Raw genomic sequence first — 19299 nt, forward strand, 5'->3', positions numbered from 1 at the left:
TTACTGGTATGGACTTGAGAGTCACAGACCTGGTTTTATGTCCTTATTTCTGATCAGCTCTGTGACTGAGCAATTACATAAACCTTTGTGAGCCTCAGTTGTTTTCCTCAGTGAAATGGAGGTAATACCTACCCTGCAGGGTTGTGATGAGGAAGGAGATAGCACTTTAAACCATTTAGTCCAATGCCTAGCACATGGTTAATTTTATCATTTGGTTCCAGAGCTTTTATCCCCAGATGCTGTTGACCCTTTCAGCCTTCCACTTTGTATGTCTAGCGGAGGAAATGTCTGGGTATAAGCTAGAAAGGATAGCAAGGGATTCTGGATTCCTCTTCCAAGAAAAGGGCAGGTGAATGGGATAGGGCTATTAAGAGGCGAACCTGGGATTGCCTAGAGGTAGATCAAACTACTTCTTGAGATTAATTAGTTGTCAGTTGAGCAAAGGTCATTGACCAAGGGCAAGTGAGGGTCAAGTTGCTTGTGTTGCAGAGTGGGGTCAAAGAAACCTGTCTCTGGATTATGACAGATTAAGTTAAAGGGCGTGTTTGTGAAAAGGATTTAAGGCTAGACGGAATAGGAGGAGGTGAGGGAAGCAGTACAATGAGAATGCTTAAGAGCAGTCTGGATTTGACTGGATTTGAGCCCTGGCTCTGCCACTCACTATCCCTGTAACCTTGAGCCAGGTATTTATTCTCTCCCAGACTTAATTTTTATTTTATTTTATTTGAGATGGAGTCTCACTCTGTTACCCAGGCTGGAATGCAATGCCGTGGTCTTGGCTCACTGCAGCCTCTGCCTTCTGGGTTCAAGCAATTCTCCTGTCTCAGCCTCCCAAGTAGCTGGGGCTACAGACACGTGACACCACACCGGCTAATTTTTGTATTTTTAGTAGAGATGGGGTTTCACTATGTTGGCCAGGCTGGTCTTGAACTCCTGATGTTGCAATCCACCCACCTCAGCCTCCCAAAGTGCTGGGATTACAGGTGTGAGCCACCGCACCCAGCCACTTAAAATTGTTTAATTTATAAAATGGGACAAAATCTACCTACTTAATAGGGCTGTGAGATAATGCATAAGCATATTTAGAACAGTGACAGGCACATATTAAATGCTTGATAAATTGATTAATATTAAATCCAGCTGAGGGAAGAAAGAGGACTAATGCTGTGGAGGTGAGCTGTTTTGTGTACAACTAACTGACAACATCTTCATTGATTATCTGCAAAGAAAGTCAATAATGGGCTGCATTATTTATAGATGTTCTAATACTTCTTGGTGTGTTTGCTTGTTAAAAACAAATAATGATGTTTTCCTGTTTCTCTATATTGGGAAACAAAACTTATGAAAAAAGACCTAACAGGTTAGTTACCACTTGTAACCTTTGTCATTGAATGATAAATTGTGGCTGAGTTTTCTGTATACATAATTTCTGTTGATGAATTCCACTGTAGATTTTTCTGTTTTTTCTATCCTTTTTGTTCTGTTTCTTGCAGACTTCCTGGTTAATCACTTATTTCAGCAACGTTTATTACTTCTAAAACAAAAAGGATGAATGGTATGCGGCAAATATAAGTTGATGAGGCATGGATGGAATTAATTTTAATGAGAACTCTCAGAGGCCTGAAGTTAGTTTAATTAAGCCTGTGTAAATTCTGTCATGCCTTTCACATGTCATATGTTTTCATCTGTTGAGCATTAGTGAACCCTGTTAGGTTAGTATCTGTGAACTGCTAGGTTTAAAAATTCATTTTTCAGTACTCTTGAGATGGCATCACAGAAATCTTTTTGTGCTCTCCCTAATATTATGGTAGCCACCATGGTGCAGATGCCTGTATGTTCTGTTATTTAGTATTGAAGAAACCATGAAGAGAGAATTATCCCTCCCCCTTTCTTTTTTGAGATGGGGTCTCACTCTGTTGCCCAGGCTGGAGTGCAGTGGCGTGATCTAGGCTCACTGCAACCTCCACCTCCTGGGTTTGAGTGATTCTCCTGCCTCAGCCTCCCGAGTAGCTGGGATTACAGGCACCTCCCACCACACCTGGCTACATTTTTCGTTTTGTTTTGTTTTTTTGAGACAGAGTCTTGCTCTGTTGCCCAGGCTGAGTGCAGTGGCATGAGCTCGGCTCACTGCAACCTCCGCCTCCCCAGTTGAAGCGATTCTTGTGCCTCAGCCTCCCAAGTAGCTGGGACTACAGGCAAATGCCACCATGCCTGGCTGATTTTTTGTATTTTTAGTAGAGACGGGGTTTCATCATGTTAGCCAGGATGGTCTCGATCTCCTGACCTCATGATCCGCCTGCCCTGACCTCCTGAAGTGCTGGGATTACAGGCATGAGCCACCGCACCCGAAAAATTATCCCATTTTATAGATCAAGATAACCAAGGCTTAGAAACATACTCAAAGTGACATGCCAGTAAGTGGGAGAGCCAAAATTTGAAAATTGGATTTTGATTTTAAAATTTGTGCTTTTAAAAACTAGGCCACCAACTGCTTCTCTAATACACAGTAAATCAGAAGACTGCAAAACTGACCCTCTACAAGGTGGCCAGGCTTGTTTATTGCCTGCTGCTCACACTGGTCCCTGCCCTCACTTTACTGTCTAATTTTACTGAACAGAATCATGGGTGTAAAGGCTTAACTTGAAGAATCATCCAGTTTAGTGGCTCTAGCCAGTCATAGAATTTATTTTGTTTTAAATTATGATTAAGTAGGTTTGAGCTGGAGCCCAGGAATCTGTGTTTTAATCGGCTCTACATGTGATTTTTGACAGTCTGACAGGTTTGGGAACCATTTCAGTTTAGTTACATGAATCCCTCCTCCCAAAATCCTCTTTTAATTTCCCTGACAGGTAGTCATCTAATGTCTGATATCCATTTGTGATAGGAACTCACTGTTACATTGGCAGGAATGTGCAGTTAGTTACAGTGCAGTTTTTCTATAGAAGTAACCATGGATTTAATTAATTTCTTTGGCCAGATTTTTATACTCCTTAGGTTTTGGCATTGAGGGCTCTTGTATCTTCTCTGAACCTTGCCTTCTTCATGTGTAAAATGGGTATGTTGTTATCTACCTTGAGGGATTATCAGTAATTAAATGAAAAAATAAACTGTCCTGTCTGGAAAGATTCTTGAATGCCTTCAAATAGCCTTTTCTTATAGTTCCCTTACCATGTCAGTCTATTCTGAAACACTCTCATGTCTTCAGAGTTCTAGTTAGAAGTGTGGATGTGATAGAGGGCTCCTAGATAATTCATTTTGGGATTGTTAGTGCCAGAAATAGGTTATCATTTTGCCTCCTCATCAGTATGCTTCTTTACCTCTGGCTTTTTCTTTGGACAAAGTATATGATAGACACTCTTATGGGTACAGATAAGCCTGCGTTTCTGGAAATTCAGCTTTACTCCTTAGAGTTTCCACTAATAACTTGAACCCGGAGCAAAACAAATGATCTGCAGGAAGACTTTAAATCTAAAAGAAAAGACCTTTTTAGATTGTATAGAGACCAAAGTAGAGAACCAAAGAAAATATTCCTTGTCTCTTTCCTATCCAAGGGGAGAGATAGGTAATGGGTGAGTGTTATCCATAGAAGAGGATAAATGATCAAATGCAAAGCTGGAAAAGACTGTTCAAGACCCTGAAAATAATCTCTCATCACTGTAGGTTGACTGGTTTGGTTGTTGAGATGTATGCTTGTCTTGCTTTTCTTAACCAAAGCAAACTTGATCTGTTCTTTAGTATTAACTTAGAACATGAGCTATGCTTCCCTTGAGGCTCAGAGTACTAAGAAGAGTTTGTAGGTGATAGTCTCTTGAAGGCGTGAGTGAAATGTGGTGAAATAACACTTTTTTCTTTAGTTTGTGTTAGATTTCTAGTTTCAAAATGTTTTTGAATGTAACATCTTGAAAATACTTCTTTGGGTTAAAGTTTCTTCATGTGAGTGCTTTTCAAAAGATAATTTTAGTACTTTGGACTCATTAAAATTTTTTTTTTCTTTTTGCCATTATCTTCATGAATACAACTTTAAACACATTTTTATTTTTATTTTTTATTTTTACTTTTTGAGATGGAATCTAGCTATGTTGCCAGGCTGGAGTGCAGTGGCGTGATCTTGGCTCACTGCAACCACCGCCTCCTGGGTTCAAGCAATTTGCTGCCTCAGCTTCCTGAATAGCTGGGATTATAGGCATGTCCACGTACCACCACGCCTAGCTAATTTTTGTATTTTTAGTAGAGACAGGGTTTCACCATGTTGGCTAGGATGGTCTCAATCTCTTGACCTCGTGATCTGCCTGCCTTGGCCTCCCAAAGTGCTGGGATTACAGGCGTGAGCCACTGCGCCCAGCCACATTTTTATTTTTAAAAAGTGTATCCATATATGTAACTTACTGGTCAGAAATGTTAAAGATATCCAGTACATTTTCATTGAAATTATAGTCGCCCTTTAGTTTTTCAGGAAAATGATTCCATCTGAGTTCTTAATTATTGTGGCCTTTATCATTTGCAATCAGGAATTCTAGACCAGCCTGGGCAACATAGTGAGACCCCATCTCTAAAAAAAAAAAAATTTTAGCTGGGCATGGCGACATGTGTCCTAGCTACTAGGGAGCCTGAGGTGGGAGGATCACTTGAGCTCAGGAGGTCAGGGCTGAAGTGAGCCATGATTGTACCACTGTACTTCAACCTGGGCAACAAAGCAAGACCTTGTCTTAAAAAAAAAAAAAAAAAAATTAGATGTTTCCTCTAGGGGGGAAACATCTGTGTTCATTTGACAATGAAGTTATTGGGTGGAGGGTAGAAAGCAAAACCAATTAACTTGACTCTTCCTTTTAAATTTACTATTTTAGTTCATTTGCAAGAAAGTCACTCTGAACTACATTACGTTATAGAATATTAGGGGAGATGATGCAATTTAATTAGTTATGGAGACTTATATTAAACTTAATGTTGCCAAATCATTATTCCTTTTTTTTTGAGATGGAGTCTTGCTCTGTCATCCAGGCTGGAGTGTAGTGGTATGATCTCGGCTCACTGCAACCTCTGCCTTCCAGGTTCAAGTGATTATCCTGCCTCAAGCCCCCCAAGTAGCTGGGATTACAGGTGCGCACCACCACACCTGGCTACTTTTTGCATTTTTAGTAGAGGCGAGGTTCCACCCGGTTGGCCAGGCTGGTCTCGAACTCCTGACCTCAAGTGATCTGCCCACCTTGGCCTCCCAAAATGCTGGGGTTACAGGTGTGACAAGTCATTATTCTTAATGAAGAGAGCAGGATCAGCGCAGTAGCTCATGTCTGTAATCCCAGCACTTTGGGAGGCCAAGGCAAGAGGATTGCTTGAGCCTAGACATTCGAGACCAGCCTGGGAAACATAGCAAGACCCCATCTCTACAAAGTAAATAAATAAATAAACAAATAAAAAGAAGGACTGTATGCTATTAGGGCTCTCTGTAACTTTCATTCATGTCATCATTCCACAGCAGGAAGCAAATGATATGGTGTTAATTTTATGAAGTAATTTTATGTATTGTCTTGTTTTTGTTTTTATTTTTAGGACCGGAGTAGGCCCTATGATACTTTTAACTTGCACTCGTTGGAGAACTCCTTAATGGATATGATAAGGACTGATCATGAGCCTCTGAAAGGTAAACACTACCCTCCCAGTGGCCCACCAATGAGTTTCGCTGATATAATGTGGAGGAATCATTTTGCAGGTTAGGAATATTCATATGTCCATTTCTTGCTTGGTGTTTTAAGCAAAAATCAGCTTTTTAATAATTTTGATTTTTCTGGTTTGTTTTTTGTTTGCTTGTTTTTGTTTTGCTTCTGTAAAGCGTTGTGGAATGTATTTAAAGTTGATTTCTTTTAAAGCTGGGTTCAGCTACCTATAATAATCAAAGTGGATTGTTATTATCAGTCATGTCTGGCAGGAGCATGAATTGGGTAGCTAAGATCAGTCACATTATGAGTTAATAGCATGAGACCAGCAGCCAGGTTTTCTGGGCTTTGTGTATTTGGAATCCTCAGCTGAACTTAGATAATTCATTTAAGTCCATATATATATACTGCAAGGAACTGTGAGAGTCAGTAAACCAATCTCCAAAGATTGCTTCAGAAAACTACATATAAAGGACTTCTATTTTATTAAAGCATAATCACCTTCCTAGTATAGAAAGTATCACTACACAGGCTTACGGGCAGCCAGTGACCCTTTGCATTCTCTGAGGCCAAAACACAAGAAAATATCTTAAAGTATATAAATGTTTTGGATTAAATATAAGGCAGAAGGTCTCAAAGTTAGCAGTATTAGGACTTCCTGTTTTTAGAGCCTATGTAAATTCAGGATAGATGTTGGTGTTTAATTCATAATTACAGATAGTTCTTTTTATGGGTTATAGGACTTTTTAGAGACTTTACGATATTTTAAAATACTGTAATTACAGTATTTTAAATATCCACTATACTTGGGTTAAGATCTAAATTTCTGAAAACTGTGAAGAGTTTTCTTTTTTTTTTTTTTTGTGAAGAGTTTTCATCCATGGGGATGTCCATCTTGTATGAACCGTTACGTCTTTCAAAATTGTGAGGAATTCACTCCCCTCCGGTTATCTCTAGGCCCATATTATAGTGTGAATGACTGTGAACACCTGATGCTCATTTCTTCAAGCCACACCAGAAATCTCTTTCATCATTTTCTTGTCACACTCATGATTTTCTTCTGCTTTCCTCATTTTCCAGTGAAAAGAAAGTAGTCAATAGGTTATGAAGAAAAGAAGGGATTTTAGGGAAAGCTAGTTTTTTGGTTTTTTTTTTGTTTGTTTTTGTTTTTTTGAGACAGTGGAGTGCAGTGGCACAATCTTGACTCACTGAAACTTCCACCTCCTAGGTTCAAATGATTATTTTACCTCAGCCTTCCGAGTAGCTGGGATTACAGGCGCCTGCCACCTCGCCCAGCTGGTTTTTGTATTTTTAATAGAGACGGGATTTCACCATGTTGGCCAGGCTGTTCTCAGACTCCTGACCTCTAGTGATCTGCCTGCCTGGGCCTCCCAAAGTGCTGGTATTATAGGCGCGAGCCACTGCGCCCAGCTGATACTTGCATTTTAAGGAAAATATTTTTAAAATGTTTTGACTTTAAAAAGTGGAGAAAATTATAAGAACAAAAACGTAACTAAAAAATAAAAGATTGTGATGGTATATTCTTTGTCTAATTCTCCTATGATAAGCATTATCCATGCTTCTATCAGATCTTTGTAATTTACTGCTAGACCTTGACTTTAGACTCTTAGGTTGTTTCCAATTTTTCCTCCATTAAAGGTAATGCTGCCATGGATGAGTTCTTGCACATAGCTTTTCCTTAAGGTAAATTCATAGTGAGAGTCTTTGGGTCAAAAGAGATAAACATTTAGGTGGATTGAGCTTTAAGAGAAGGATGGTAGGCTAGAGGACCTACCTTGTGGCTTCTGTATGAGTCTGTTCAGAAGCACTTCCCTCTATACTATCTTGCTTTTCCTCCTCCTTTTTTTTTTTTTTTTTTTTTTTTTCAGAGCTTCGCTCTTGTTGCCCAGGCTGGAGTGCAGTGGCGTGCTCTCAGCTCACTGCAACCTCTGCCTCCTGGGTTCAAGAGATTCTCCTGCCTCAGCCTTCTGAGTAGCTGGGATTACAGGCATATGCCAGCATGTCCAGCTAATTTTGTATTTTTAGTAGCGATGGAGTTTCTCCCTGTTGGTCAGGCTGGTCTCAAACTCCTGACCTCTCAGGTGATCCACCTGCCTCGGCCTCCCAAAGTGCTGAGATTATAGGTGTGAGCCACTGCGCCCAGCCTCCTCCTACTTTTAATATCCTTTACTCCCACTTGAACATGGGGAACACTATTTTGAGGACCTCAAAACTCAAGTACAGAGTAACTAGTCTTTGTTTGTTTTTTTGAGATGAAGTCTTGCTCTTGTCGCCCAGGCTGGAGTGCAATGGCGTGATGTCGGCTCACTGCAACCTCAGCCTCCCAGATTCAAGTGATTCTCCTGCCTCAGCCTCCTGAGCAGCTGGGATTACAGGCACCTGCCACCACTGCCAGCTAATTCTTGCATTTTTAGTAGAGACGGGGTGTCGCCATGTTGGCCAGGCAGGTCTCAAACTTCTGACCTCAGGCGATTGCCCGTCTTGGCCTCCCAAAGTGCTGGGATTACAGGCCTGTGCCACCCCACCTGGCCCCAGAGTAACTGGTTTTTGTATGTTTGTTTGTTTTGATTTTTTTTTTTTCCTAGAGCTTAATTTCCTTGGTTTTTCAGAAAAAAAAAATATTTTTACTCATTATGAGAAATGCAAATAGTGTGTAAAAGGATGAAAAGGAAAGTAAAAAAGAAAAAAAAAAATCACTAGAGGCTGGACGTGGTGATCGCTTGAATCAGGGAGTTGGAGGTTGCAGTGACCAAGATTGTGGCACTGTACTGCAACCTGGCGACAGAGCGAGACTCTGTCTCAAAAAAAAAAAAAAAAAAAAAAAAAAATCACTAGAGACTCTACCTAGAAGTAACAAAGGTTATTATTTTTATTAACATCCTTCCAGATATTTTATATTCTCCATATAGGAGATGAAATTACAACTCAGTCTTTCTGACTTTGCAGTCAGTGAAACCTGGGTGTGAATTCTGTCTCTGCCTCTGTCTGCCTATTAATCTGGATAAATTAGCCTCTTTAAAGCCTCAGTGTCCTTATTGTTAAAATAAATTCCCTACTTCATAGAGTGAGTACGAAGATCAAATAAAGTCCCTGGCACTAGAAACTGCTCAAATGTTATCCACAATTTTTTGCTGGAAGTAGTATGGTATACTTGCAATATTGACTTCTTTCCAACTAGACTGCAGCTAAATGTTGAAATTTTTCAGATGCACGTTGTCAAAATTTTATATTTTTCATAAGTAGTGATTATTGAAGGATAAACATCTTATTTTCAAAGCCACTTAGAAAGGAAAATAATTTTTCAATTATTTTGGCTTTCCAAAATTGTATATCTGAATGATGTAAAAAATATAAAATAGGATATCCAGTATTTTAAGATGTACTTGAAGAACATGGTAAAAATATGTTCACAATAATATTTTATCTTAGAAATGTATTCAGTAAGAAATCCCTTTATTCAACTGTCCTGTTGATTCAGGGGAAAAAACTATTAGCGTGGGAGATAACAGAATAGGAAGTTTAGGAGATAATGAGACTTCTGTTTTAGTGAAGTAAATAAACTTTAATAGTTTTTTGGTTATGTATTTGGTTGACCAGCCCTGAAAATATTTGTAGGAAATTTTAAAAGTTTCTCTATCTCATCCCCCATGATAAAAATTATATAGAAGAAAAGCTGAATTGAACTTTCTTCATAGCACACTGAAAAATATCTTCTATAGTATTAATCAGATCACAGAATGCGTATTTAAATAAAAATTGGACTAATTTATTATTTATTTATGTATTTATTTTCTGAGCTGGAGTCTTGCTCTGTCGCCCAGGCTGGAGTGCAGTGGCGGGATCTCAGCTCATTGCAACCTCTGCCTCCCTGGTTCAAGCAATTCTCCTAACTCAGCCTCCTGAGTAGCTAGGATTACAGGTGTGTGCCATTACACCCAGCTAATTGTTGTATTTTTTAATAGAGACAGGATTTCACCATGTTGGCCAGTCTGGTCTCAAACTCCTGACCTCATAATCCTCCCTGCTCAGCCTCCCAAAGTGGCCGGGATTATAGGCATGAGCCACTGCGCCCAGCCAGACTAATTTATTTTTTTATTTTTTTTACTTTTTAAAGATCCCAAACTACAGTGCTTGGCTGTAAAAGAATAAGGTAATGATCTTCTGGGTTTTGTTTTGTTTTTTGTTTTTTAACTATGTCTTACATATACTTTTCCTTTCGTTAGAGAGAATGCCTCAGAGATGAGAAAGGAGGCTTTTGAAGAGGGTAATGCTCTAATTTAGCTGTTTCTTATTTTATTTATTTATTTATTTTGAGACAGGTTCTTGCTCTTTCACCCAGGCTGGAGTGCAGTGGCACAATCTTGGCTCACTGCAGCCTTGACCTCCCAGGCTCAAGCAATCTTCCTGCCTCAGCTCCGTAAGTAGCTGATACTAGAGGCAGGGGCACCATGCCTGGCTGATTTTTTCTATTTGCTGTGAAGACAGGGTTTCACCATGTTGCCCAGCCTAATCTTGAACTCCTGAGCTCAAGCGATCCTCCTACCTCAGCCTCCCAAAGTGCTGAGATCATAGGCATGAGCCACTGGCCCTGACCCTGTTTCTTATTTCTTTTTCTCAGTACAGAAATCCTTGGGTTGGCAGATGTAGTAGGAGGGAGCAATTGTTCTCTGTTCTCATTTCTAGTGGATTGAAGGAAAATCCAACTCTCTTCTTAACTATGAAGATTAAGGGGATTAATGGTGTTGAGAGAGGTGGGGTAAGAGATAACGAAAAAGATTCATCCCTATTATCTTCCTCATAGCTGTTCCTTGACTTTCTACCTGTAATGCAGGTTCACTAAGCTCCTATGGAACCACTCTGAAAACTCATGGTCATTAGGTTTAATTAATCATATTCTCCCAACTCTAGAAAGATAATAAGGAAATAGCAACTATAGCACATTGAGCAGAGAAGTAAGATCATATACCCTAACTGGGGAAGCCCAGTATAGCAGGCATCTTGGCAAAAACAGGGAGGAGTTACTTTTTCTTCATCCCATGCAATTTGCCTCTTACAGCAGAAAAAAGGCCTGGCTGACTATTTGGGGTTAGTGCCTGGTAAAACATTTTTATGTATTTGAATTTTCTCTTCCCTCACCATTCATGGAACTGAGATTTGAAAAATGAAAAGATGTCAGTTGAGAAATGATATTGAAAACTTTGCTTTTCAAAGGTATACTGAGAGTGTCTTGGGGGGCAGAGACAGTAAGTAGAAATTGAGTGATTTGTATAAGTACCCTCCATTAATTTGTGTAATCATCCTTTAAGCATAGCATTTAAATCACCTGAGTTTTTAGTGGCCAAGCATGGTGGCTCATGCCTATAATTCCAGCACTTTGGGAGGCTGAGGCGGGCAGATCACTTGAGGTCAGGACTTCAAGACCAGCCTATCCTACATGGTGAAACCGTGCCTCTACTAAAAATACAAAAATTAGCCAGGTGTGGTAGTGGGCACCTGTAATCCCAGCTACTCAAGAGGCTGAGGCAGGAGAATCGCTTGAACCGGGGAGGTGGCGCTTGCTTTGAGCCAAGATTGTGCCACTGTACTCCAGCCTGGTGACAGAGCAAGACTCCATCTCAAAAAAAAAGAAAAATCACCTGAGTTTTAAAAGACACAGATGATGGTGATGATTATGATGATGATTTTGAGACAGGGTCTCGCTGTGTAACCCAGACTGGAATGCAGTGGTGCGATCTCAGCTTGCTGCAGTCTTTGCCTCCTGGGCTCAAGCTCTCCTCCCACCCCAGCCTCGTGAGTAGCTGGAACTATAGGTGCATGCCACCACACCCACCTAATTTTTTTTTTTTTTTGGTAGAGATGGGGTTTCGCCATGTTGCCCAGGCTGGTCTCTAACTCCTGAGCTCAAGCAATCTGCCTGCCTCTGCCTCCCAAAGTGCTGGGATTACAGGTGTGAACCAGTGCATGCCAGGCTGGGAATTGTGATTTAATTGTTCTCAAGTACAGCCTTCATTAAATGAGGAAACAGAGGCACAAAATATTTAACAACTTGCCGAAAATTACCCACTACCAATATGTGAATAAACTAGGATTTGACCTCAGGTCTAAGCTCACAGCTTTTGATTATTGGTAATTTGGAACATACTTAGAATATTATAGTACCAAAGTTTTATCATTTCCTTAAAAAAGAGATTAAAAAAAGTTTACTGTATTTTTACATATCACAGTATTACATTTTTTAAGATAGTTTTCTAAAGGAACATCTCTCTAACTTTATAGAGAAAATTAGTGTGAGATAAAACCCAGTAGAATATGCATTTTACCTGTAAGTCTTTCTGAAACGTGGCACTAACATTCTGTTACATGAAGCTTTCTGAAGTACTTGCCTTTTTAGAGCAAAGGGAGTGATTAGGGGAAGGTACAGCAGTTGTTCCCTATCTCATAACATGTTGTAGAAGTAAAGAGATGACTTTCATAATTAATTATGAGTTAATACAAATTTCAGTTTTTAATTTGGGCTCACAAAAGCATGAGTTTAGTTGGATTCTGAAACTGAATCATGATAGATGTAGGGTTTTTTTTTGTAACTAGTGTTTTAAATATGAATGTGAATTGAGCTTCTGAGACTGTGATTTTAACAGAACGAATAACCATATGTAACCCTGTTTTCCAACCTCTGCCTTCATCCCCTCTCACCCCTATTTATCAGATCCTGTGCAGTGGGAAAAGTGGGACACAGTCTCAGATTTCCACAGCATCATTTAACTCAGTAAAACCAAGTATGCCTTCCAGTTTTTGAAACCTTATATTTTACACTATACTTAAAAGATCGCTAGCTGACAAGAACAATTTAAAAATAGCAGACCATGGACAGGTGACAAAATGTCATGCTGGCAGCACTAGACTGCATTATACAAAAATCACCAGATGTCACACACTTGATTCTATTTTCACAGCTGATTAAACAGCAGTATTTGTTGGACAAAAGGAAGAAAAAAGAAATGGCCTTTTCTGAATTTGGAATCAGTTTTTCTTTTGCTGTTATATATTTTATTTTCCTCCAAAATTCCTTAATAACTGTAAAACTTAAGATATACAATATATTAAGTTAAAAATTATGAAATAATTTCAATTTTAGAAAAGAAACCTTTACACATATACACTCCCTAACCTGGAAGACTGTAAATCAAGATGTTAACAGTGCTTATCTTTGGTGAGCTTCTTTTCTCCATTTTTCTGCATTATGTGATTTTTCTCCAATGAAAATGCATTGCATTTTACAATCTAAAAATTACTTTTGGAAGAGGTTAAGAAACTAGCTTAAAGATGCTATGAGTGATTTTACTTTAAAAAATTACATTATTAGTTGGAAAAATTAGATTATATTTAGATAATTGATTCTGATGGATATGGCTTTCTTGACCCAGAGTTTCTTGTCTTTTCTTTTTTTTTTTTTTCTTTTTGAGACGGAGTCTTGCTCTGTCGCCAGGCTGGGGTGCCGTGACACGATCTCGGCTCACTGCAACCTCCACCTCCCAGGTTCAAGTGATTCTCCTACCTCAGCCTGCTGAGTAGCTGGGACTACAGGCGCATGCCACCACACCCAGCTAATTTTTTTGTATTTTTAGTAGAGATGGGATTTCACCATGTTGGCCGGGATGGTGTCCATCTCTTGATCTCGTGATCTGACCGCCTCGGCCTCCCAAAGTGTTGGGATTACAGGTGTGAGCCACGGTGCCCAGCCTGGAGTTTCTTATAAAATCTTTTGTTGCTAGCTTTCATCCAGAGACCTGTTGAAGTCAAAGAGGTCAAAGAATTAGAGAGAATACCAGGAAAGGTAAAAAGTGTTCTGCTTTTCATCAATTAGTGATACCTTCAATCTGTAAAACACTGCCTAAGCCTCTCGTTTTAATGCATCATAAGAAAGTTTAGGTTGGAAGTAATCAGTGTAAGATAGAGAATGATAATTTGAAAACTACCAAGCTTCCTTTCAATTTCATCTTTCTAAGCTGAAAAGTTCTAGGAGCTCATGGAAAGGGTCAAAAAGGATCCATGCAGGTATGTTTTACTTCTGGAGGACAAAAAGGGTACCCCTTTATGTTTGGGAAACTAGGTAGTTATAGGAACATGTAAAAACTTTATTTGATATAGTGGTTGTAAACTACATAATTCTTTACTATACATGGTTGTAGACACAGGAAAGAAAAGAAGTCAAATAAAGATCAGTTAAATTCAGGCTTGCATGATTTCCTTGATAACCTTTATTATTATTCTAGGAATATTTAGGGAATATTGCTAACTTTTTAGACAGCACACCCTCCTCTAAATATTCCTTGGTTGGAGTTTGAAAAGATCCTCCATATATACGGTTTCCTTAAGTTCTGATGGGCAGTGATTTTGAAGTCTTGATGGGCTTTTAGGTAGACTTTCCAGTAACTGGCTAATTACTTATATTTGAATACTCCAGAAAAGGATGAACGCTGGTTTAGAGTAAATCATATCTAGTTTTCATGGATATTGGTATTTCATGATAATGAATCCAAATAAGGTCTTGATTATCGAGAAATGATGGCAAGGACATTGAGATAGCTAACTGAAATGAGAATATGCTTTCTCCCTACTGAGTCAAAGCCTTGTTCTGGTGACAGTTTTTCCTATTATATGTTCTGATAAAGGTAGTGGTAGGAGATAACACTCGTTGCTGACTATAATTTTCAGGGACTCTAAAATGACTTAGGAACTGAAAAAATGTCAGGCACATTGAACAATTACATATAGATACAGTACATGTATCTTTTAACAATGGGGTAGTTTTTGAAATTCCTAATAGTTAGCTTCTAGTAAATATGAAAAGGTTTATGAAATCTATAAAAATAAAATAGATGATTCTCTTAGATGATTCTTTACTCATATGGCTTTTTAATAGAAAACATGATCTAATCTAAGAAAATAATTTTACTATATTACAAATGCTAGCAAAATTGTCTCTGCAAAACCAGAGAGAGATGAAACATTTTTCTCCTAATAAGGTTTGAAATAATAAAAACTAAATTTTTTCATTGAAAGCTCTATAATACTTCATGATAAAGTTAGAACAGTTTCATCAGAATCCATCAAATTCTGGTGGATTTTCTTATTTATGGATGTATTTAAGATTTTCTCATTCTTCAGTACATACATACACACCAATACAAGTGACGCTTCGCTTGCGAGGATTTTGTTTTTCCCTGCCACTTTTTTTTTTTTTTTTTTTTTTTTTTTTTTTTTTTTTGAGATGTAGTCTTGCTCTGACTCCCTAGCTGGAGTACAGTGGCACAATCTTGGCTCACTGCAACTTCTACATTCTGAGTTCAAGTGATTCTCCTGCCTCAGCCTCCTGAGTAGCTGGGATTACAGGCACCCACCACCACACCCAGCTAATTTTTGTATTTTTAATAGAGACAGGGTTTCACCATGTCGGCCAGGCCGGTCTCGAACTCCTGACCTCAGATGATTCGACCTCCCAAAGTGCTGGGATTACAGACGTGAACCACTGCGCCTGGCCTTCCCTACCTGTTAATATGAAATGACCTTTTACAAATTATCGTAGCCTGGGGAGACATAAGAAATCAGGATGGTCCTGTCTAGGCAAAAACTTCATTTGTTTAGGATTTGTTCATGATTCTCCCTTTTTATTTAAGGCAGATGCTCTGTTTTGTCTACTATGATGCTTTCCTTTTGGGCAAAAAGAACTTAATAATGCTATTTGCCTCCAGTCCCCCATAACAGAGTTTACTATCAAATGATGACTGACTCTTTTGCAATTATGTAATATAAAAGTATATATGTTGTAAAAATCAATCATTTTAACCTTATCTCCAGCTTTTTCTGTACTACTTTCTCCCCAAGATACTGTTGACATTTATTTAAACAATGGTAGTGAAATAAGATTAACATTTTTTGAGAATTTCATGATAACCCTTGACATAATTGAACATTAAAACCTTGCAGAGCCAAGTTTATAGATACTAGCTTTAAACAAAAGCATTGTTTCAATAACTATTTTGTTGAAGTAATTTGGTCAAGAAAGGTTTCTAAGTACATTTTTTTTTCATATAAGACTCTCTCTAATTTTTCTTTTGATACATCTACCTCCTTGTCCCAAATAATTAATGAAAAAGACATAACAAAAATGTCTGCATCTTCCATTCTTGCCCCTAGGGGCCATTAGTTGAAGCATCTGATTCTGACTTAACATCTTACAGACCAGGGGTTGACAAAAGTTGTGAAGTGCTAAAGAGTAAAGATTTTAGGCTTTACGGGCCACATGGTCTCTGTCATATATTGTTCTTTGTTTTAATTTTGGTTTGGTTGTGTTTACAAGCCTTTCTAAATGTAAATATGATGCTTAACTCAGAGGCATACAAAAACAGGAAGCCAGCCATGTCAGCAGAAGTTTGCAACTCCTGTTATAAACTTAAGGATGAACATATGGAAATTAGCATTATATTCAAGGTCATATAACTAGTTAGTGGTGAGGAGAGCCACCAGAACCCTAGATTTTTAGGCCAATCATTTTCCCCCCTTCTATCTCTTATATAAATTTTACCATCTTCCTTCTGGTTGCCATTCTGATTATTATGTTGCATTTTTAAGCCACTATGAAACCTGTCTTTTTATTCTCTCTAAGCTTCAAATTTATATACTTGTTTGAATCTATTTTTTTTTTTTTTTTTTTTTTGTGCTTGAATGGAAGAACAGTATAAATGGTTGTTTAAATAAAACGCTTAATCCAAAGAGTTGGCATGTTTAAATTGGAATGCAGGAGATGTGTTAAATTTTAGACTATTATAACAGAAGCTTCTTTTTTGTTTTGTTTTATTTATTTGTTGTTGAAACTTTGGCTTTAAGACTTTTCATGTGTATGTTTTATGCCTTAATTTTTAAAGCTGTTGTAACTGCTTTGGCCTTTGATAGCATTGTTATAGATTAATCCGTTTTAGATTTTTGTAATGTTTATATTTTAAGGTGTATTTGAAATGATTACATTAAGCATTCTTTGTGCTTAAAATTATTTTATTTTTTAGGACGCATGGGGATAAATTTCCATCATCCAGGAACAGATAATATTATGGCACTTAACAGTAAGTCTTCATATGAAATATTCTATGAAATTAGCAGTCAAGTTTGCAGCATGTCATTTCTACATTCTTGATTGTTGGTTACATTTTAACCTTCCACTGAATGTAGTATAGACCATTGTTTTGTACTAGTGGTTCTCAAAGTGTGGTCCCTGGACCAGCAGCATCAGCATTGCTTGGGAGCTTATTAAAATCTCAGGCCCCGTGACAGGGCTATTGAATCAGAAACTTAAGGATGAGGCCCAGAGGTCTGTATTTTAACAAGCCTGTGTGATTGTGATTCAGGCTAAAGTTTGAAAATTGCTTCTTCAAACCAGGGTTGGCAAACCTGCAAACTGAATCTGTTTTTGTAAATGAAGTTTTTTTGGAATATAGCCACACTCATTCATTTATGGATTGTCTGTGGCTACTTTTGTGCTACAAAGGCAGAGCCAACAAAGGCCAAACTATTTACCATCTGACCCTTTACAGAAAATGTTTACCAACTCCTGCTCCATACCATTGGGTTGGAGGAATGAAGAGGTAGGTGAAGGGAGAGAGGAAGTGGGGTAGAGAATGTAATGTGAATGAATAAATCAACTTATTTATGCATAACTCAGAATTTTTTCATTGTGGTAGATAGCCAGGTATTTCAAGCTGGACATCCAGGCGTCTCCCATTAATGGAATTTGCATGGTATATGTGTCAGCAGCTTTACAGGTTTGAAACAGTTTTGTCAGTTTAATTGTTGGATCAAGTTCTAAAGCAGCAAAAACTTACTAACCAGGAAGTCGTATTAATTAACACCAGAAGAAATATCTGGGTGGCATCAGCTCTCCTTCCTGGTGTCAATGGATCAGATAGCTTTGCAGAAGAACAGTCTCTAAATGGAAATTTTTCGTTTTCAGAAGGACCTGTATAAGCCACTGAATCTTTTAGAATTTAAGTTTTCTCCTCTAGTAAATGAGTGATACCAGATTGTCCCCTCTCATCTTCCCAGATATACAAGCTGACTGTCAATACACATGGGAGACATACTGAATGAATCTAGGATTGTGTATAATATTATTTCTTTCCCTCTTGCTTGAGTAGGTATGTTGACTGTCGTTGGAGTTCTTTAGAACAGGTTTTAGGTTATCTCTAAAACATATATTTTACATCTCCTTGGTTCTGACATGCAACCAGTGAGTACTGCTGAGAACCACTGACAGTGCTTGATGATGCAGGTCCTAAGCCTCTCCACGCATATTTTTTTCTAGATTGCTAGTATCCCTTCCTTTTGGCGGGGTTGAAGGGGAGGTGGTTTTAGAGACAATAAAAATTCCAAGGTATCTACCTCTAATTTTCTAACTTCTAAATGAAATGTCACTTTAAATTTAGATTATGCTGCCTCTAACTTTTTTTCTAGTGTGATGGGAATTAATAAACATGCTTAACTTGCTGAACTTGTGCAATAATTAATTGTGAAAAGACTTCAGTTAGATTACGGGATTTAAAGTTGAATGTAAAAGAAAAGAACAGTATGGTAGTGTGTCTGCCTGAAGGAATGAGTGTGTATCTCAAAAAGACCTAATTGACATGATGTGAATCCTCTTCTGCAAGAGGGAGAGGATATAGTTTGTGATTTTCTGTGGAAAAAAAATGGAGCTAAAATACATTTTTCTTTTTAAAAGCCGTTTATTTTCTTTGGTTTGATTTTCTTTAATTCTCTGCTTTGAAATCCAAGATTTCATTTATGCTCTTTCCGTTTTGTTCACGTTGTGCAAATTCCCCTTTTAGCTTCAATTTCTCCAATCCTTGCGAAAAGGGGGCTGATTAGGTAATCTTAATGATCGTTTTCAGCATGAAGATACTGTTACTCTGTAATTTTTTTTTAAGTACTGAAAGGGCCATTTTGCTGATATCTGTAACAAATATTGATGAGTTACACATACTTGCAACAGATATCAGAGTGCATCAATCTTTGAATGTCTCTGTGGTTGCTGCCCAAGGTCGAAGAACCTTGTTGTCTTCTTAAAATAAACCGTACAAACAACCAGAGTTTGATGTTTACGTTACAAAGTTGACTCCAGCTTGAGATGATCGGAACAAAAATATCCTCCATAGTAGGTTCTTGTGGGACCTGCAGGCTTTGACAAATTTGCTGGGATAAACCTTGGTTTCCCTTTCATACAGTTGATCCCAGCCCATCTGGTGACTTACATATGTAGCATATGCACAAACATAAACACACTTATCTATTATTTTTGTCTTCTTTTTTAAAATATGTATTTATTTTTATATTTTGTAGAGAGAAAGTGTTGCTATGTTGCCCAGCCTAGTCTTGAACTCCTTGCCTCAAGCTATCCTCCCACCTCAGCTTCCCAAAGTGCTGGGGTTGGAGGTGTGAACCACCACACCCGGTCTTTCTTTTTATGCCTACCGTTTGTTGCCCTAACACTTTTTGTCCTGTAACTGGTCTATCCTTCTTCCTTTCTCTCAACCATCATGTAGGAATAATTGAGATGGCTGGGCACAGTGCCTCACACCTG

General features: G+C 38.3%; 1 protein-coding gene across 9 annotated transcripts in view; it reads left to right on the plus strand.

The window, feature by feature from the left end:
• The window catches only part of CPEB3 (cytoplasmic polyadenylation element binding protein 3), a 253522-nt gene that overhangs the window by 92039 nt on the left and 142184 nt on the right, over positions 1-19299 (plus strand). For 6 of the 9 annotated variants that reach the window (XM_009214970.4, XM_009214967.4, XM_009214965.4 and 3 more), the window contains exons 3-4: positions 5548-5707; positions 16736-16792. In XM_009214970.4, coding sequence (XP_009213234.3) covers positions 5548-5707; positions 16736-16792 — 217 coding nt within the window. The remainder of the gene's footprint in view (positions 1-5547; positions 5708-16735; positions 16793-19299) is intronic. The other 3 variants (XM_009214972.3, XM_009214966.4, XM_009214971.4) reach the window with 2 other exon arrangements.

The sequence above is a fragment of the Papio anubis genome, chromosome 11, assembly GCF_008728515.1.
Source record: "Papio anubis isolate 15944 chromosome 11, Panubis1.0, whole genome shotgun sequence".
NCBI classification, from domain to species: Eukaryota; Metazoa; Chordata; class Mammalia; order Primates; family Cercopithecidae; genus Papio; species Papio anubis.